The sequence below is a fragment of the Montipora foliosa genome, chromosome 4, assembly GCF_036669935.1.
Source record: "Montipora foliosa isolate CH-2021 chromosome 4, ASM3666993v2, whole genome shotgun sequence".
In the NCBI taxonomy this organism is placed as follows: Eukaryota; Metazoa; Cnidaria; class Anthozoa; order Scleractinia; family Acroporidae; genus Montipora; species Montipora foliosa.
The window spans coordinates 23932632-23950598 of NC_090872.1; the positions used below are offsets into that span (position 1 = coordinate 23932632).

A 17967-nucleotide genomic window follows, 5' to 3' on the forward strand; every position below is an offset into this window, starting at 1 on the left:
CTTGAATTATCCAGCAAAAAATGGGCAACAAGCTTTCTTTCAAATAATTTTTGACTAACAGGAATTTGTGAAATTTCCAATTGTTAGCAGAAGACTGTGCAGAATTGAGTACAGATCCAAGTCTCTCTTTTGTTAAACCCATAAGTTACTAGAGAATTTTCCATTTGATTTCAGCGTTGTACAAAACACCACACTCTTACAATATTAGAACTACATCTCACAGTTGATTACGGCTCGACGGGCGACAGACTGTTGTCGAAGTCCATTACTCGTCGCTTTTAAGATTCCAGATTTTTTTTTCAGCGCCTTTCTTGTTCAGTATCCAATTGACTTTCCATTATTAAGCTCCATAATGGTATATTTTACTTAAAAATCCACTAAAACGCCATTCGCGTTACATGACTTTCGACGCCATTGCCGGTTACGTTGATCATTCTACTGTGTCCACCAGAGAAATCTACGCATTTCCCACTACCCTCTCGATCCTAAGACAATACGCGGAAAAGGCTCTATGCATAAAGACACCACTTAGCAGGGGAGAGACAGGCAAGACTTTTACCGACACGGAAAATAAAAAAAAAAAAAATAATCTACCCATTTTCCGACTGGTTTGCTATAGGCAACCCAGTAATAATCAAAAATACAAAATGTTGTCCAGGGAGCAAATTGTCTGGATACCTCTCGTTACATCAACTCACATTTCTTCTGCAGACATTGTCATCTTTCCAATGGCTATTGCATGCTCTTTTCCTTCAGCAGTTATTGCCTGTGAACTGGTTAAGAGAACATAACTCCCGAACCTCAGATAAGCTGCAGTTGTTAGTTGCTTAAAAAAACTGACAAGGCTTTAAAAAAAGTTCTTAAGTCTCAAAAAATAATTTATTTTACTTTTCTTACAATAAGAGGGAATTTATTTACATAAGTGACAGAATTACAGCTGTATATCCAAGGCTGCTGCCTAAGAAAATTTTCCGGGAGCCCTTCGGGCTTCCAACATTAAAAGTTAGTAGCCAGAGTCATTTTTTCAAGAGCCCAGAATTTATTTATTCCAGCTGGGATCATATTTATGAGAAAGTGAGGATGAATCAAGTAAGGCGCCCGTTCTGGCTACTTGTTCAGAACTTTGGTTGCCCAGGCTCGCAAATAAGGTGCCCCAGGCGACCGGGCGACCGTTAGGCAGCAGCCTTGATATCGACACAGAGATAGGTGTGCATGAATTACACAAATGTGAATAATTAAGGAAAATTAAAATGAGGGTGTTCGCAAAAATACGGTAACTTTGGGTATTCAGCTTCAACAAGGTGTAAAAAAAAATCCAAGTACAATGTACCTCAACTTGCACTTAATCCGGAAATTCGCATAATTAGATGCCTGCCCAGTGAATTTTGATATACTATTTGAAGTGTCCCATTTAAACCAAGCATTTGCTACCCATTTCCAACAATAAGATAAGTTTCAAGGTTGGAGTAGTTTTTAGGTAAATGCAGTTTTTTATCAGTCTTTACTTCAAGAGTTTTGGGGACATTTGTGATACTTACTAAAATTAGCAAGCATCAAATTACTTGGTATTTCTGGACAAATGCGTCAACTTGCTGTTATTGCCTTTTACAACAGCTTCCAAGGTCACAAAATACAATGTAATGAAATGATATATGAAGTGAATCTTACATTGAACTGCGGATGTGAAATCAAGTGAAGCTATGGTTGTCGCAGTTAATTTTAATGCAATTTTAGCAATTCCGTAGAGAAGCCTGAAAATTTCAGGAAGTCCTGAATTTGTCAGGCTTCTCTGAGCTACGCAATTGCTAAAATTGCATTTATAACTGTGACGACCATAATTCACTAGAAAGTACAATGTATAAAGGATACAACAAAAGCCCCTTTAGGCAAGGTGATCATCTTAGCTCCAGGACTGGTAAGCCCTCTACACATTACATTAGCACCACTTAAAAGAAATTTTATCGCTCCTTTGTCCACTTGTTGATGTGGTAGGATGACAGGATCTATCATTGAAAACAAGTAATTTAACGTTAGGTGTCATGAAATGGAAATGAAGGGAGAGAGCACAATTATATCCTTCAGCAGTTTAACAGAGGCAAAGAAAGAATGGAAAAGCAAAAAAGAGCATGCTTCCAACTCCGAAAAATGCTTCTCCTTAATTGACAAATAAATTCCAAGAATGTCCTGAACTATAATTTCAACAATAATAATTAATACAACGTTAAATTCTGCCCTGCGTATTATTACATTTTTTTACCATTAATTTTACAAGGTATTGAGATGAAGGTTAAAATATAATGTTGTATCCAAATGTACGAAGGCTTGGATGAGCGACCGATGAGGAATCACTACAAGTACGAATAAAGTAGCATAAATATGAGCAGAAGCCTGAATGAGTTGAAAAGTGCCACTAGCCTCAAATATATTTCTTTCCTGAGATAAATCTTTTCACTTAACTGCAGAAATATCCTTATGTCTTCACTTTGAAATTCCAATATTATTATAATTTAAGTGCACTGTCAAATTTAACAAAAAGCAGATGTTGTTTGCCCCATGGCCAATGTAGTGTGGGGCATCCTGAGATGACATCACAAACAGGGTTCTCCTTATCAGGCGGTGTTCTGTGCCAACTTTCTCCGTCTATGCCGCTTCCGCATGTGTATGAGGGCTGCTAGAGCTGCGCACCCTGGAGTGGCTGCGTGGGCAAGTGGCGGATGGTTTGTCATGAACGAGAGTCATTTTCACCTATTTGCCCGGAGTGTGGCAGCGGTGTTTAATGCTTACGCGGGCCTGCTGGTGCAAGCCTTTGGGGCTGAGGATTTTCCCCTGTGGGCATCGATCCCCGCAGAAGTGGGGATCGAGAACCGCCACGTGTTGCGCCTCCGCCTGGTCCCGGAGTGTCTCGGTGTCGTGGGCTCACTGTTGTTTTTGAATGAGACTCTTCTGTCTCAAAAATGCCTGAATAAAAATGCCGATTGGATTTAACAAATTTCCAGGGAAGGGGTCGTTTTCGAGGATTTGTTGTGTCTGGGGGAGGGCCAACTGCCTGCTCGAGTGGGTGGTGGCTTTGATTTGCTGTCCACTGCGGTGTCGTTCCTGATTTTGCGGTGCGCGGGGTGACTGTGGACATCTTTGCTGCATTCGCCGATTGCGGCACATTCCGCATTCGCGGGGTTGGGTGAGCTGGGGCCGCGGGGTCCGCAAGCGGGGAGTGGGTGGCCACGGCGTGCCGTGCGGTGGGGTGTGAGCGGCTGGTGACTCGATGTCAATGCGTGGGGGGTTTTTTCGCATCGGGGGGTGGATTGAGAACTGGTGTTTCTGGCACGCACTTTGGGCTTGCATCTGGGGGCGCTGACACCTGGAGGGGGATTGTATCTGTTGACCTTTGGCCGAGTCGTGCGTCGCGCGGTGTTGTTCTTGTGTCTTCATCCTGGTTCTGTTCGGGAGTGACTTGCTTCTGTGGGTTTGTTTGCGGACGGGTGCCGACAGGTTTCGGGCGGGCGGGGGTGTCGCATGTCCGGTGGGCTGCATGTGTTGCGGTGCCGGGCACGGCGATTTGGTGAATGATTGTTTTGATCAGACAGAATTGATAACTTATAAAAAAAATAAATTAAAAAAAAAAGGTAACTAGTAAAATTTACCGCTTGTAAGAGCACTGTCTTATTACCGCCTGCAAACGCTCAGAAGTCAGTTATCCTTTTGCAGAATGTCCAACATTGACCAATTGCTTTTAATTACCGGTTTGAAAAGGTGCCAAACCTGTTGCGCTGAAAACTAGGGAGAACCCTGCACAAACTCCTTTGAAATGCAAAAACTCTGTCAAAACTGGAGAGCAAATTTAACAGCTTGAAACATCATCTCAGGGATAGACACACGCTCCTCACCAGCCTGGCTGCAGGACAAAGGCATGCTTGCCAATTTTCTCAACTTTACACAACTCACACAGATTTGTCCAGAAGTGTCCCTAATTAGATGCAAGCAGATTTCAATAAGCGTCACGAAGTGTCCTCTTCCTATTCTCCCCAATTTCAACATCACTTGTGTCTTGGAAAACAGACAATAATTATTGCTGCCACAAACAAGAGTCCCTCAAATGAGGCTCCTCAAGTAAGGATAAACAGCTGAATTTACCCTAAACTAAAAATAACGTTACTTTATTACTTTGTTCAAAGAACAAAGTATAGGATTCGCCTCCGTTTTTGGACTTTTAACTTATTTTATTTTATATTGTTTTATTTGGGGGGGAGGGGGAGGGAGGCAGTCACAATCTGCCTGTCCATGCATAAGATTTCATAAGATTTCTCTGTCTCACAGAAGGCAGCCTAACTCAGTATCTAGAACTTCCTTCAGAAGCAACCGTGAAATGACTACTAAACCACAGAAGACTACATGACAGATTAACCCGTTTACACCCAAACCGGCCAGACTTAGTATTTTACTCTGTCTAACGCCAGACGATTTTAATCGTCAATGGGGAACCCCTGGGAGTCAATGGGTTAACAGGGAAATATATATTCTAGAATTGTGCGTGACCAGAAACAAGTTTTCGTGTTTTTTTTGCACGCAATGCAATGTCTGGTTATCATATGACTCCGTAGCACATATCATTATAATTCTCTTGGTATTGTTAAGAAAAAGTATTTAAATATTTTTAAATACCATGATCGTAGAGATTTGCAATGCATGTGTTTACTGCTTTTGATTGGAATCATGCCGTTCACAACAGTTTTATTAAAATGTACGAGTACAAGGAAAGGTTACGTTTTTGGAAACATTGGCCGTGAAGCACTATATTTCAGCAGACTTAACTGATTAGATGCTTGTGGGGTAGAAAACATTAAGCACTTCACATTACACTCTCTAATCAGTTAAGTCTGTTGAAATATAGTGCTTCACGGCCAACGTTTGCAAAAACGTACCCTTTCCTTGTACTTGTACATGTCCATCTTCAGTTCCCACGGCCTGCTCCCGTCTGACCTTGTAGCTCAGTCGGTAGAGCAGCGGTGATCTAACCCGAAGGTCGTGGGTTCAATTCCCACCCTGGTCAGAATTTTTCTCTGTCCTTGTTTGGGCCCATTTCCATTAGTAGCTAGGGCTAATACTCACATGGTTCTTATGGGGTAGAAAACAAGCACCTCACATTACACTCTAATCAGTTAAGTTTTAAATGCAAACAACTATCTATGATCACACTTAAGCCTATCATTGGGTCACGGACTGTGGACTTTGGACTACACAATTGAAACTGGATAATATTATTGACCAAGATGTGGTAACCTTAAAAAAACCCACTGAAATACTGTGAACTAAAAGGAAGTCAGCTAAAAATCCTTCGAAAAAAGTGCAGGCTACCCATAGCCTCAAGTTGTTGGCAATAGGTTGCAAGGCTTAGACTTCAAGGGACACTTCCTGTTGGATGTCGAAATTGAGTGTGCATCTAATTTGGTGGATTTCTGGACATAAGCCAACTCACATGGCACTTCAGAAGCAATATCGCAACCAGTTCATGTAATTTATTAAAAAATACTTGTTTTATGGTGCTGAAATTTTACTTTTGTGGAACAAAAATAATGATAATGAGGTTAGCGGCAATTTAAAAATAATAATATCACTGCTTACATTTATGTAGAAGTCTTAGTGAAGGTAAATAGTCTCCCTCTCTTTGTCTGAAGAAGAGGATTTCTTGATTTACAGATAATATTTCTATGTGATCATGGCTGCAAAATAAAAAACAAGACAAGTCAGATAATAATACTTCGTCTAACAACAATAAGTGTTAACTGCATTTAGCAAGGGGCACTTAATAATAGTTAACTTATTATTGGGGATACTGTAAAAAATCAAATTGAGTACCCTGAGAAAAACCTTCAGAGCATCATTAGACACAGATGTGATGCCAAGTCTAGGAATAGAGCCAAGACCACATTGCTGGGAGGCGAGTACTCTATTACAGCTGCACCATCCCTGCTTCAGTAACTGTAAAGGGATCATTAACTTGGACTTCTATCACCGGGAATCATGATTCGATTTACACGCACAAAGTTTACATAAAAACATCAAACTATTACTCACCATTTTACAAGTACTAGTGGTTCCTTTTTGGGAAATATTTGAGCTATGTAATCATCTAGAGGAGGAAACTTTTCTACTAGTTTAGATCTTATTCCACGTTGAACGGATGACTTAACTTGGCTTACACCTGAGATGGCTTCTTTGGCCTGAAATCTAACACGCGAAAATCATCAGTTCGGCGACAAACAAGGGTTCATTAACTTTGTTACACTATGAAACATTATATTAACATGAATGATGAAGAAATTTTTATGTAACGTTTCAATAATGGTGACTTGGGGAATCCGATGCTTGTTTGTTTGTTATTTACTTGTTTTAGCGGGACAAAGTTTCGGCAAAAAAATAAATAAATAAAGCTAATGAGGATCTACTATACCCACCCACCTATGCACTCACAAAGGACAGCCACAACATGTACACCAGGGACTACATCCCCTACTCTTATCGAATAGTGTGTGGGTTCTTTAACATCCCACAGGGAATTTATGAACATAGAAGGTATTTGTGAGATGGGACCTATGGTTTATAGTCCTTATCCGAGAAGACTTGAAAGTGTAACCATTTGCAAATGAAATTACAAAGGCAGCACTTTCTCCTCAGTTATTCTAAGATCCTGAATGTTGATCCAGCCGGGGTTCAGACCCGTGACCTCCCGCATGGCAGCCTGATGCTCAGCCAACCGAGCCACAGGTGTGAGGTTAAAAAACAAAAAGTGAATAAGGAAGTGAGTGTCAGTAAGTGAGTGCTCCTTTACAGAGGATGAAGCAACGACCTTCTGATTACTTGTTCGCAATATCAGAATGCACTCTTTCTGATCATTTCAGTCCCAGCTGTAAAGATCAACATACAGGACATGTAGTTTAATAGCCTGGTTCCCGCAAGTCCTCTAAAGCTCAGTGGCAGAGCATCGAAAGTAAAATGTACAGTATTCGGGAGGGTTGTAAGTGTAGGTTCAACTGAGTTCTGGAAAGGAGCTCTCAGACTTTTTCCAAGCATCCCGAGTCAACATCAATAGAGAGACACCAGAAGGTATTTTTCACAGGTCACAAGTCAGGTTTAAAGGTCACTATTGTAACAATGATAAAACAACCCTAACCTTTAATACTATTCATGCAAACCCTTGGTCTAAAAACTGTTATTTTGGCCAAAGGTTACATTAGGAAAGTGGTTGCGGTTATTTTAACGATATGATTTACCTGAGCTGTGACCAGTAAAAAATAGCTGCCTCAGAGATCTATACACAATTCTCTTCATTCAGATAACCATTCCCCACCTAACAATATGCGACTTAGAGGTTTTACTCCAGCTAACGCCACAAAATTTTACTCGCCAATTGGGGGCCCATTAGGTGTGATGGGTTATTTAATGGGGTTAATATTTCACCATCTTGATAACAACTTGTAAGTAAGTATCATTATTTACCCTCGGATTTTTTGAGTAGCTAGAAGCTAATATCTCCAACTCATTGAACAGAACAACTTTTAAGAATCCCAACTGGCTAGAGGCCAGAGACAAACCAGTTGGTTACTTATACAAGTGCAGCCAGGAAATTGAACCAGGGACTACTTGGAATAAATTCAACGAGTGGTCAAGGCATAAGCGCCGCCCTAACCACAGGGCTTCACTGCCTCCTGTATTCTCGTCCCTGATTTAAGTCTGATCGCCCTTTCATCGTAAAACAGCCCCCTTCTTTCTACACAGTTTTAATACACGCCTCATGAGGTTATGAAATGTTTTACTGCCACACAAGCAAAGTGCAGATAAAAAGATGACAATTTAAATTCACTCAATAAAAGTACTTGAGAACGCTACTTTGTGTGATTTGATACACATTTTACCTGTTTACAGCATATCACTATCACTTTAAATTCGGAAATTGGATTGTTGGGTAGCCCTGTAACCCTCCACCAGCCGTGGGAGAAGATCCTCTGGCCCCAGTTGTTCAAAAGGTGGATAACGTTATCCACCGGATAAATCACTATCCGCGCACCGGTGGCTCAGTTGGTTGAGCACCGGGCTGCCATGTGGGAGGTCATGAGTTAGACTCCGGCCGGACCAACACTCAGGGTCTTTAAATAACTGAGGAGAAAGTGCTGCCTTTGTAATTACATCTGCAAATGGTTAGACCTTCAAGTCTTCTAGGATAAAGACGATAAGCCGGAGGTCCCGTCTCACAAATAACTTCCATGTTCATTAGTTCCCTGTGGGATGTTAAAGAACCCACACACTATTCGAGAAGAGTAGGGGATGAGGTTCCCGGTGTTGTGGCTGTCCTCTGTGTGTATATGGGTGGGTGGGTATAGCAGGTCCACATCAGCTGAATAGCTGTCAAAACGTCAACCTGCTTAAACAAATAAATAACTAACAAACAAACAAACAAACAAATGGATAGCACAACCCACTGGATACTATCCATCGTTTGAACAACTGGGGTCTGGTATGCAATTCAAATGCCATTAATTAATTAAGTCTCATTGTCTTTCTAATGATGATTGGAACACACGGAAAGACGAATTAAAACTCAGCCGCAACTGCCGTTTATGCACCACCTGAGACAGAAAGCTTAAAATCCCTCGAAACACTAAGCTTATTAATTTTCTCTTAAGGCAATCCGCCAGGTTATGAAGTACATAACTGTAATCCTCGCGAGCAGGAATTATCTGAGGCACAATAAAATCCTTTCGGAAAAGTACACACAATAAAGCCACAAAATCGAAAACAAATTCCTTACTTTTTGAACATATTCCAGCAGAAATTTGCAACTTTTTTTCAAGTCACATGGACTCAGTTGTTGCCGTCCAAAATAGATGCGCAATTCGCCAGCGATCAGTGTAACCAGCCATTTTTTCGAAAAGGATATAGGCTTTCGTGTACGATTCAATGGAAATCCAAAACAATTAAAACATCAATATGGCGACGGGTCGCGAGACGCGTAGCAATCCAGTGCCAAAACATATCGTGGGAGAGAAGGTCCTTTGCTACGAACCCGATCCCAACAAGGCTAGAGTACTGTATGAATCAAAGGTAAACCTGTTTCGGGTGTGTGCCTCGATGTTTTGTTGATAGACTCGATACTAAAGTTTGTTATTGTCGGGAAACAAACAATATATATTTTATGTGGATTTGCAGAGATTATCTGAGATTTGCAGGTTGCATGTCAATTTTCCGGAAGTACCTTTGATATAGTTTCAATTCATTTTAATGGAATAACTGGAGCCTTAAAACACTGCTTCACTAACTGTTTAGCGAGGACCATCTGATCTTGTTCGCGTGTAATGCAATCAACACCGCAGTCGGGACACGTTGATTGAGAGTGGAAACATTAACTACTGCCATTAAACTTCCGGTGTATTTTTTGCGCTGTCGTGTCAGAGCGGGTTTCATGAGTGCCAAAACCAGAGTAATTACTTTGGCCAATCAAAAAGGACGGAGACAATTCATTAAACCAATCAAAACTCGAAGTAAATACACGTAGCCGACACAAAGGGCGGGAAAATGTGCACGCACGAGCCACGATTAGTTTTGGTTTCACTTCTGATTGGTTGACAAAATGGCACGAGAAATTTGAGCCAATCACTGAGTGACATAATGCAAAACCAAAGTAATTCACTAATTATTTTCAACACGCAATTGGAAACCGCTATATGTAAGTGTGAAACATTACAAAGCAAAACAAAACATCTTTGCAACTTGTGCGCCAAGGTATTGATGAGGAAACAGTAAGCTACTAAGGTCTCGTGGTTACTTGGGGGATACAAGGGCTGCTCTTTCATATACCGGATCCGAAACAATTAATGTCCATGAAAGAAAAGAACAAAGCAAACATAGCATTATACCTAATTAGCAAGGCCTAATTAACGGGCTTCAAAGTCAATTCCAGTGCAATTGCGGAAGTTTGCTGAGACTTCAGTGGGGCGTGGTCTAGGAGACAATGGGTTAACATACATGTAACAGGTATCAATTACAATAATTAGACATAAATTTGAGGTTCTATAAAAATAAAATTAAACACGTTTGTTAATGAAACATGTACATGTACATTATGCCATGTGCTGTCCAGGTTTTAGAAGTGGATATCACCAAAGATGACAAAGGGAAAAGGATTCCTGAATATTTCATTCATTTCAATGGTTGGAACAGAAGGTAACAAAACAGCAAATAATGTTTTTTTTGTTGATATTCCTTATACATAACTGTATAGAAAAGAAATGTAAGAATCATATGGATGGCTCAGATTTTCCTGCTCCTACAGTAGTACTATCTTATAATAAGGATCTCTTTATCTTCTGTGCACTTTCATGATCCTTTCTTTTTGAAGCATTCCAGTTGAATGGCTAACAACAAGAACAATAATTATTATTGATGCATGAAATGAGAAATTAAGGAATCATAATATTATATTGAACTGCGGATATGAAATCAAGTGAAGCTATGATCCTTGCAGTTATGAATGCAATTTTGGCATTGAATTGCATAGAGAAGCCTGAAGAATTCAGGACTTCAACCTGCTTTGAACCTGTGACGTCACGATACTGGTACATGACTTTCTAATATAACCGAGCTATGAAGCAACTGAGTTTGGAAGCTGGTCGTTTGTGGGTTCTAATGTTCCTGTGATGAGTGAATCAACGAATGAAACGATATATGAAAGGAATCATATCTTACAAGTTGCCAGTGAAAATGTCTTTCAAACATCTAAGAGAATAATTTTCTGCCAGCAGAAACTTTACTCTAATGCTTGCAGCCGGTCTACTGTAACTGTCGCTCACAATAATTATTTGACTTCAGTTTTCATGCAGTTTTGGAAATGCCTGTAAGGTAGAATCAACTGCTGACTATAAAATACTGATACATTGACTCCTACACGGAGGAGTGAGACTCAAAATATTTTACTCTGTCCAACACCTGACGATTTTACTCGTCAATTGGGAGGGGGGGTGGGGGGGGGGGGGCTGCAGTGTAGCCATTGACTCCTACATGAAGGAGTGAGACTCGATATATTTTTATTCTGTCTGGCAACACCAGACGATTTTACTCATCATATGGGGGGCAGGGGTGGGGGGTGAAGTCAATGGGTTGATAATACTATGCATGGTTGTTGTATAACCATTTGATACCACTTTGATTTTTTTTCTCAGTTGGGATCGATGGGTTATGGAAGATCAGGTTTTGAAGGACTCTGACGGTAACAGATCTCTGATGGTTAAACTTCATGATCAAGCATTAAAGTAAGTAAATGCCCACTTTTAACTGTTTCAACCAATGATTTATTAAGTGACTGTAAGTTTTTCGCAAAGTACAGTTACCGGTAAGTTTATGCTTGCTAATTATATATGTCATTGAATGAAATAAAAATAATGTATATTTCAAGATGTGCAGGTTGTAGATGAAATGGAGAACTGATCGTTGCACATATCTGGACAATTTAAGCAATTCTCTTACAGACACCTGAACAATTCGATAGGCTTTTTGGGCTCATGTGCAAACTCCACATACAGTATGTAAGTGCGAGAATCACTTCTCCATTTTGAATAATGTTATAATCACAAGGAAAAAAGAACAACATCTGATCTTCTAAGGTAATGGTTATCCCTTCCCCTCCTACGCATGACACTTGCAGATTTTACTCTGTGTTCTGTCATAGGATTTTATTTGCCAATGGTATCAAGGGAATGAAATAGTTAAATGTCAACATGTCCCTTTATCCTTTTCCATCCAAGGGGTAACGCTTACATGCACATTAATTTTTAATCTCAGACTGTGTAATGCCACATTATTGTCAGTCACAGGGCAGAAAGGGTTGAGTGGAAGTTTAAACTCTTGTTTGTAGCTAGAGGAGTTAATTCCTCTTCTCTCTATAGCTTCCAACTTCTACTGTGACAGCTTTCAGATTTTAAATTAAAGTACATGTACTCTTCATCCTGAGAGTCTTTTTTTGTGCCCTAAATAAATACCATTGCTTGTAAAACAGACTGCATTTTTATTCTTGACCCTAAAATGTTTGATTTTATGGTTTTTAATCACCTCTAATTTATTCTTAAATTTCGAAATGAAAGGGCAAGAAAAAAGAAGAGGAGACTAACACAGGGTTCTGAAAGCAAAGATTCAGATGGTGCTACCAAAACGGAAAACAGATCATCCATTTCAGAAGCGGCAAGTTATTTTTTTGTAGAATTAAATTTAAAGATAGTTATTTCAAGCTCTAGCTTTCTTTTCGGCTGGATTTTCAACTGAACTTCTCCAACTTTTGTACTAGTTTCACACAGTTCGCTTTTCTTAAGGACAGTGCCTACTATTGTTATTGCGCATACGTTCTGAGCATCTCCAGATACTCGGATCTCCATCTCGCCGATGCTTAGTAATACAGGGATGTTTTTGCGGGGTTTAAAACTATCCGGAGAAAGTACCGGGTAGATCTTAGTAAGTACTCTTGGTATCCAAAAAGAAAATTGGGGGTAACCATGCATTTTAAAGCTTTTTACAAATATTATTCATGAATTATCTTTGAAAAATGCGTGGTTACCCCCAATTTTTGTTTTGCATTTCAATAACACTTGTTAAGATCTGAATTTCCTGCATAATCACACACCGGGGCAAAAATATCTTTAATTAGTAGGCACCGACGGTCCTTAAATGCAGTTAAATGTATGTTAAACAAAGTTAACAACAAAGAGCAGCAGTGGTCTGGGGTGGTGAATCATTTAAATGCAGTCAGTGGTGTTTGGCATAGGTGCATACTCATTCAGTCATTTAAATAAATATTGAACCAGCTTCTTTGTGCCATGCTGGGCTTTTCATTATGGTTGATGTGACATGTAGGGACTCAGTCACTTGATGTGGCCTCTGATTTGGCTTGAAGTGAATCTTGATCTGACATGGACTCACTATTGACTTAGTAAACTGCTAAACTCCTAAATTCAGCTTCTTATTATAAATTATAATATTAATGACATATAATTTAAACCATTTCATAGGTTGAAAATCCTGATTTACCAAGGGTAGAGATTGAAATTCCAAGTCAACTAAAACTGAAACTTGAAGATGATTGCTATTTTATTAAACGGAAAAAGAAGGCAAGTCACAACAGATACCATAATATGATTACAGCTGTAAATGCTCTCTAATGAGAGCTGAATGCTGAATGCAAAACATTCAGACATGACTTTTTTATTCCTGTTTTGGCTACTATGTTATATTTCGATTATGGCAGCATGGTTTGGGACTATTTGAGTGAATGCCTCCAGAAATTGCAGAATTGTGCCACTTAGTAGAGCCTGATTAGATTAGTACAAAATTGCCTTTTGATACGAACTCGAACCACCTCCTAACCACCCTTAACTGGGAGAGGCTATCAATTCCACAAAAGAAACGGAAAGCCTTAAGTTAATGATGTACATGTATAAGACAATGAATGGACATGCCTCAGATTATCTTGAACGTCTTTTCGCTTAGCATTATTCTACGTAATTACAACCTGAGAAACTCTGAGGGAAAACTAGCCTTGCCAAAGCTGAGATCTCATTATTTAAAACAAAGCTTCTCCTATAGCGGGGCCACATTGTGGAATAGGTCGTACGGTGACCTCGCACAGATGGGTTACCATATTTCCTTACCAATGGTGCTCCACGCATGCACCCGGCTCCGCTAATCAAAAATTGCATGAACTTGTGAAATTTGTCATTTTGAAATATTGGTAGCCAGGATTTTTCTTTTTAGCAAGGGATTCATAAATAATGTATCTATAGTGGGATAATATTGGTAATAATGAGTATTAAGACTTAAAATACAAAGCACCATTGTGATACTGAATAGCTTTGAAATTGTGTACTTTAAAACCACTGACCCCTGGGATTGAGATTTTACTCTATCTAATGCCATACACTTTTTAGATACTTATCAGGGGGGGGGGGGGGGGGGGTGGGTTCAGGATTCAATGGTTTTAAAACAATCTTGCATCTTGCTTGATGCCTAATTTAATTTTACTGATCAGAACACTGCTTTATGATTTAATATTTTTTATACCAGCTTGTACAACTTCCAAGAACTCCCAATGTTGCTCAAATTCTAAATGAGTACTTTCAGCATTATAAGGATTTTTACCCAGGACAGAGGTGTGTGAACTTTATGGCATTATCTTCTTAACTTGTCATTATTGTGGTTTAGTTTGGTGATGATCATGCAATACAGGAAGCTGCAATCACTCTTTCAATGTGCCAGGGACAGTTTCACGGTCTTGCGCATGTCCAAGCTTAAATGGCGCTAGCAGGAGTAAATTTTACGGTTTCTTACTGAACCAGGTGATGTTCCTTAATCACAGAGAGTATGACTGAGGTCCAAGTGTGTTTGAAGATACTGCGGGTTTACGCATAAAATATGAAATTTAGTTTTGACCATCAAACTTATTGTACGGGCCGAATGTTTTATTATACGCACAAGTTATCTATTTGCATGCGGTAGGTTCATAACACAAAGGAAATTATTGCAAAAGTAATTCCAAGGAGTAATTCCAGTTCTATGGCATTGTTTCCGTTTTCTATGTTGTTTCAATAACAATGGAACTAAATGGGCTGGCGTTTGCCCATGAGAAGACATGAAACCCGTCCCATTAACAAGGCCAGATAACAACACCACAAACCCTCACTAGATATGTGCAGAAAGTAGATGCACGCGGCTGGTACTAATTGTCATGAAGCGTGCATCTAATTTCTCGTATTTCTGGATATAAGTGTCAAGAAAACATATCTGATTCAGTTGTTGTAGGGCTAGGAATCCCCTCTGGAGGAGTAATGTCCAGTAATTTAACATTAGTATCAGTACATCTATGATTACATTTTTATATGTTTAGCTGGGTCCTGCAGAGATCATGATGAACATATCGGTGACAGTAATCAATAATGATGATGATTGTTTTCTGTGAAAATACATTGTTCGTGGTTAGTCGTACGAAGCTCGTTTCATCCCAACCAAGGGACTCATCAGAGAGACCTTTCTGCTTGGCAAACTCGTTGGGCAAATGAGCTTCGTAAGACTAACCACAAACAATGGATTTTCACAAGTAACTGTTAACTTTAAATAGTGTTGATTGTTTTCTGGTCTCACTTTCAAACAGCTCCAACTTGATCAAAGAGGTCATGGATGGTTTACGGATCTACTTTGATTTCACACTTCCAACCTTGCTTCTGTACAACTTTGAGCGAGAGCAATACAATTCCGTGATGAAACTTGCACCAGACCCAGAGGGGGTTTCCAAAGAAGCCCACCGCGCTGAGATGAATGGTAAAACACAAGTAGAAGATAAATATGGTGTTGTGAGTTCATCCACAGAAAGCTCGCCTGTTAAGCAGGAATTTGGAAATACAATTACAAGTCCAGCTGAACCAAAGGAGGAAGGTTTGTTTGTAGTGGATAAGCTTGTGTTTAATGCGATTATGGTAACGAATCCGATTCGACAAATGCGTCAAGGCGTTGGTCGACTCGTGACCGACATGCAACAATTTTGAATGACCAATAAAGACGCATAGTGTTCCCTCCCAAAGCGTTAGTCCATGAAAATCAAAATTGATAACGATAGCTAAAAGAAGTCTTCTCGATAATTTGGAGTTGGGTCGAGATTACTAGGACAACTCGTTGGCCAACGAATTGCGAACCGCTGAAATGCAAGTGCTTCAAGGCCAACGCTTGAAAACAACGTGACCCTCCTTTGTACGTATCTACGTGCTCATTGCCGTGAGGTCAACACATACGGTGTAATAAAGTGCAAAGGTCTGACGGCCGGTGTGACCTTGTATTTCAGTTGGTGGAGCAACATTCTAATCTAGAGGTCTCTGGCTGGATTCCCATCCTGGGGTCAATTCAATAAAAAGGATACACATGTAGTTTACAAGTCGAACCCTTGTTTTTACACGTGCACACGGCCGTGCACATAGAAGTGAGTTCAATAAACATCGTTACAAGTCGTTTTTACAAGACTCCGACTTGTAATTACAGGTGCAGCGCTACACCTGTAAAATTCGGTACGTGCACAATTCAAGGAAAGTTTTACAGGAGTCCGACTTGTATCTTGACAAACGTTCAACTTGTCAATTACAAGTGCTAACTGCAAGTCGTAAGTTACTTGTAAGTTTAACGTACGACTTGTAGGAAGAGTCTTTCAAAAATTTTGATATGTTGTAGAACTTGAAGAACTATGGAGACACCGGGTTATTCTGCAACCTAGAAATTTTGAGGAAAGACGGTTGCTTTTTCGGGAGAAATATCGCCACTCTGTCAAAGCATTCGAGTATTAATTTGCAGCAAATAAACCTCATGCAAATAGAACTTTCACATGTAGTCTACAAGCGTATTCAAGTTGAAATACAATAGTAAGGGTATAGTTGTACGTTACAATTCTATCGTGACCCGAGCTACACGTGTATAGAATCTTTTAGTGAATTCATGAATTTACAAGTTGGACTTTACACGTATAATTTACACGAGTAAAAACTACGCGTATAACTCTTTTATTGACTTGACCCCTGGCCAGAGTTTTTCTCTCTACTTGTGTGGACCCATTTCATTCAATGCCATGGAGTACGTGGGAATATAAAGCCCTTAAATTTACTCCATGGAAGTTCATTCTGTTGAAATATAAGTGCTACTCAGCTAAGGTTTGACAGAACACAACAGAAACCGTAAAAGTGTTTCGTAATCAGCCGATCACAATGCTGGATATTTGATACATTTTCTTGTTCGGCTACTTTGATTCACGGCAGTGAGAAACTAGTGCTTTTGGAGAAGTTGGCTGCACTTCGACCCCTCCCCCCTCCTGTGGCATTTTGCAAGGCACTCTTGGTATCATTTTAAAGTCGTACTATGATCAAAAAACCACTTCCTTTTTTCCTTCAGATTTTCAAAGTGTGGTTGCTTTAACACCTGCCTGGCAAAATTGTGAGCTCTGATTTTTATCCAAATGCTGTTTTTACTTTGAGTGTAAGTTTTGGATTCACTACTTGCACAAATCCCATAAGACACCTCTTTCACCCCCAAAAATCTGGGGGCATTGTTTTCGACTTCTCTTGGGACATTTTCATGTCCCAGGAGAAATTGCAACCAATGGTTATGCCAAACGTTTGGGGGGTAATAGAGGTGTATTATGGGATTTTGCAAGTAGTGAATTTCACGGTCCGCCATTACTCACGTTCAAAACTGACCGACTGGACCTCATAGGGTTGGATCTAGAGAAAGTGACGTCATTCACTCAATTGCTTAAAATTTCACCGTGTAAACGCAGTTTATTAGGTATGCAAAACACGAGTTTGAGAATCTGAAAGCTCAAAACTCCGGTGCTGCATATTAATTCAGTTGCGTTAAACGCATTGCGTTCTTAAACTATTGAGTCTTTGACGTCATTTTTTCCTCGATACAGCTCTCTCAAGATTTTAAAGTTAGTAATGGTGGACCATTAAATAGGAAGATTCCAGTTAAAATAAACAAGTATCTTTTTGAAATTAAGGCTTAAAACTTGGTTCACTTAGTGTTTAGTTAACATAAATTTGATCATAGTACCACTTTAAAGTCCAAGAAACATTGATTTGGGATCTTTTTGTTACCACTCGGAAAGTGTCCGAAGGCGTTAGTAACCAGACCTAAACTATCCACACCCATTTACGCTATGTTTTCCCATAGCGTCCATTGTCTCTCGTTTTCTTGTGATTATATTGTTAAACACCTTAGAGTGGTTTGCAATTGAGTGTCGAAGGTAATTAGTGAATTACTTTGGTTTATGATTGCTTCACTCAGTGACTGGTTCAAAGTTGTCGCGCCATTTTTTCAACCAATCAGAAGTGAAACCAAAACAAATCGTGGCTCGCGTGTGCACATTTTCCCGCGCTTTGTGTCGGCTACTCAATTGAAAAC

The 17967-nt window shown here is 39.8% G+C and overlaps 2 protein-coding genes across 3 annotated transcripts in view; one reads left to right on the forward strand and one right to left on the reverse strand.

The window, feature by feature from the left end:
* The window catches only part of LOC138000371 (malignant T-cell-amplified sequence 1-like), a 17120-nt gene extending 8177 nt beyond the window's left edge, over positions 1 to 8943 (reverse strand). The window contains exons 1-5 of the mRNA XM_068846714.1: positions 8804 to 8943; positions 6073 to 6225; positions 5620 to 5717; positions 1870 to 2003; positions 699 to 766 (exon numbers count right to left, since the gene is read on the reverse strand). Of these exons, the coding sequence (XP_068702815.1) occupies positions 699 to 766; positions 1870 to 2003; positions 5620 to 5717; positions 6073 to 6225; positions 8804 to 8814 (464 nt within the window). The 5' untranslated portion in view covers positions 8815 to 8943. The remainder of the gene's footprint in view (positions 1 to 698; positions 767 to 1869; positions 2004 to 5619; positions 5718 to 6072; positions 6226 to 8803) is intronic.
* LOC138000368 (MSL complex subunit 3-like) overlaps positions 8842 to 17967 on the forward strand; it is a 13568-nt gene continuing 4442 nt past the window's right edge. Inside the window, exons 1-7 of one of the 2 annotated variants that reach the window (XM_068846709.1) lie at positions 8842 to 9096; positions 10133 to 10215; positions 11211 to 11300; positions 12129 to 12225; positions 13047 to 13145; positions 14098 to 14183; positions 15182 to 15462. In XM_068846709.1, coding sequence (XP_068702810.1) covers positions 8983 to 9096; positions 10133 to 10215; positions 11211 to 11300; positions 12129 to 12225; positions 13047 to 13145; positions 14098 to 14183; positions 15182 to 15462 — 850 coding nt within the window. In that variant the 5' untranslated portion in view covers positions 8842 to 8982. Of the gene's footprint in view, positions 9097 to 9731; positions 10027 to 10132; positions 10216 to 11210; positions 11301 to 12128; positions 12226 to 13046; positions 13146 to 14097; positions 14184 to 15181; positions 15463 to 17967 lie in introns of those variants that run through there. The other variant, XM_068846710.1, reaches the window with a different exon arrangement.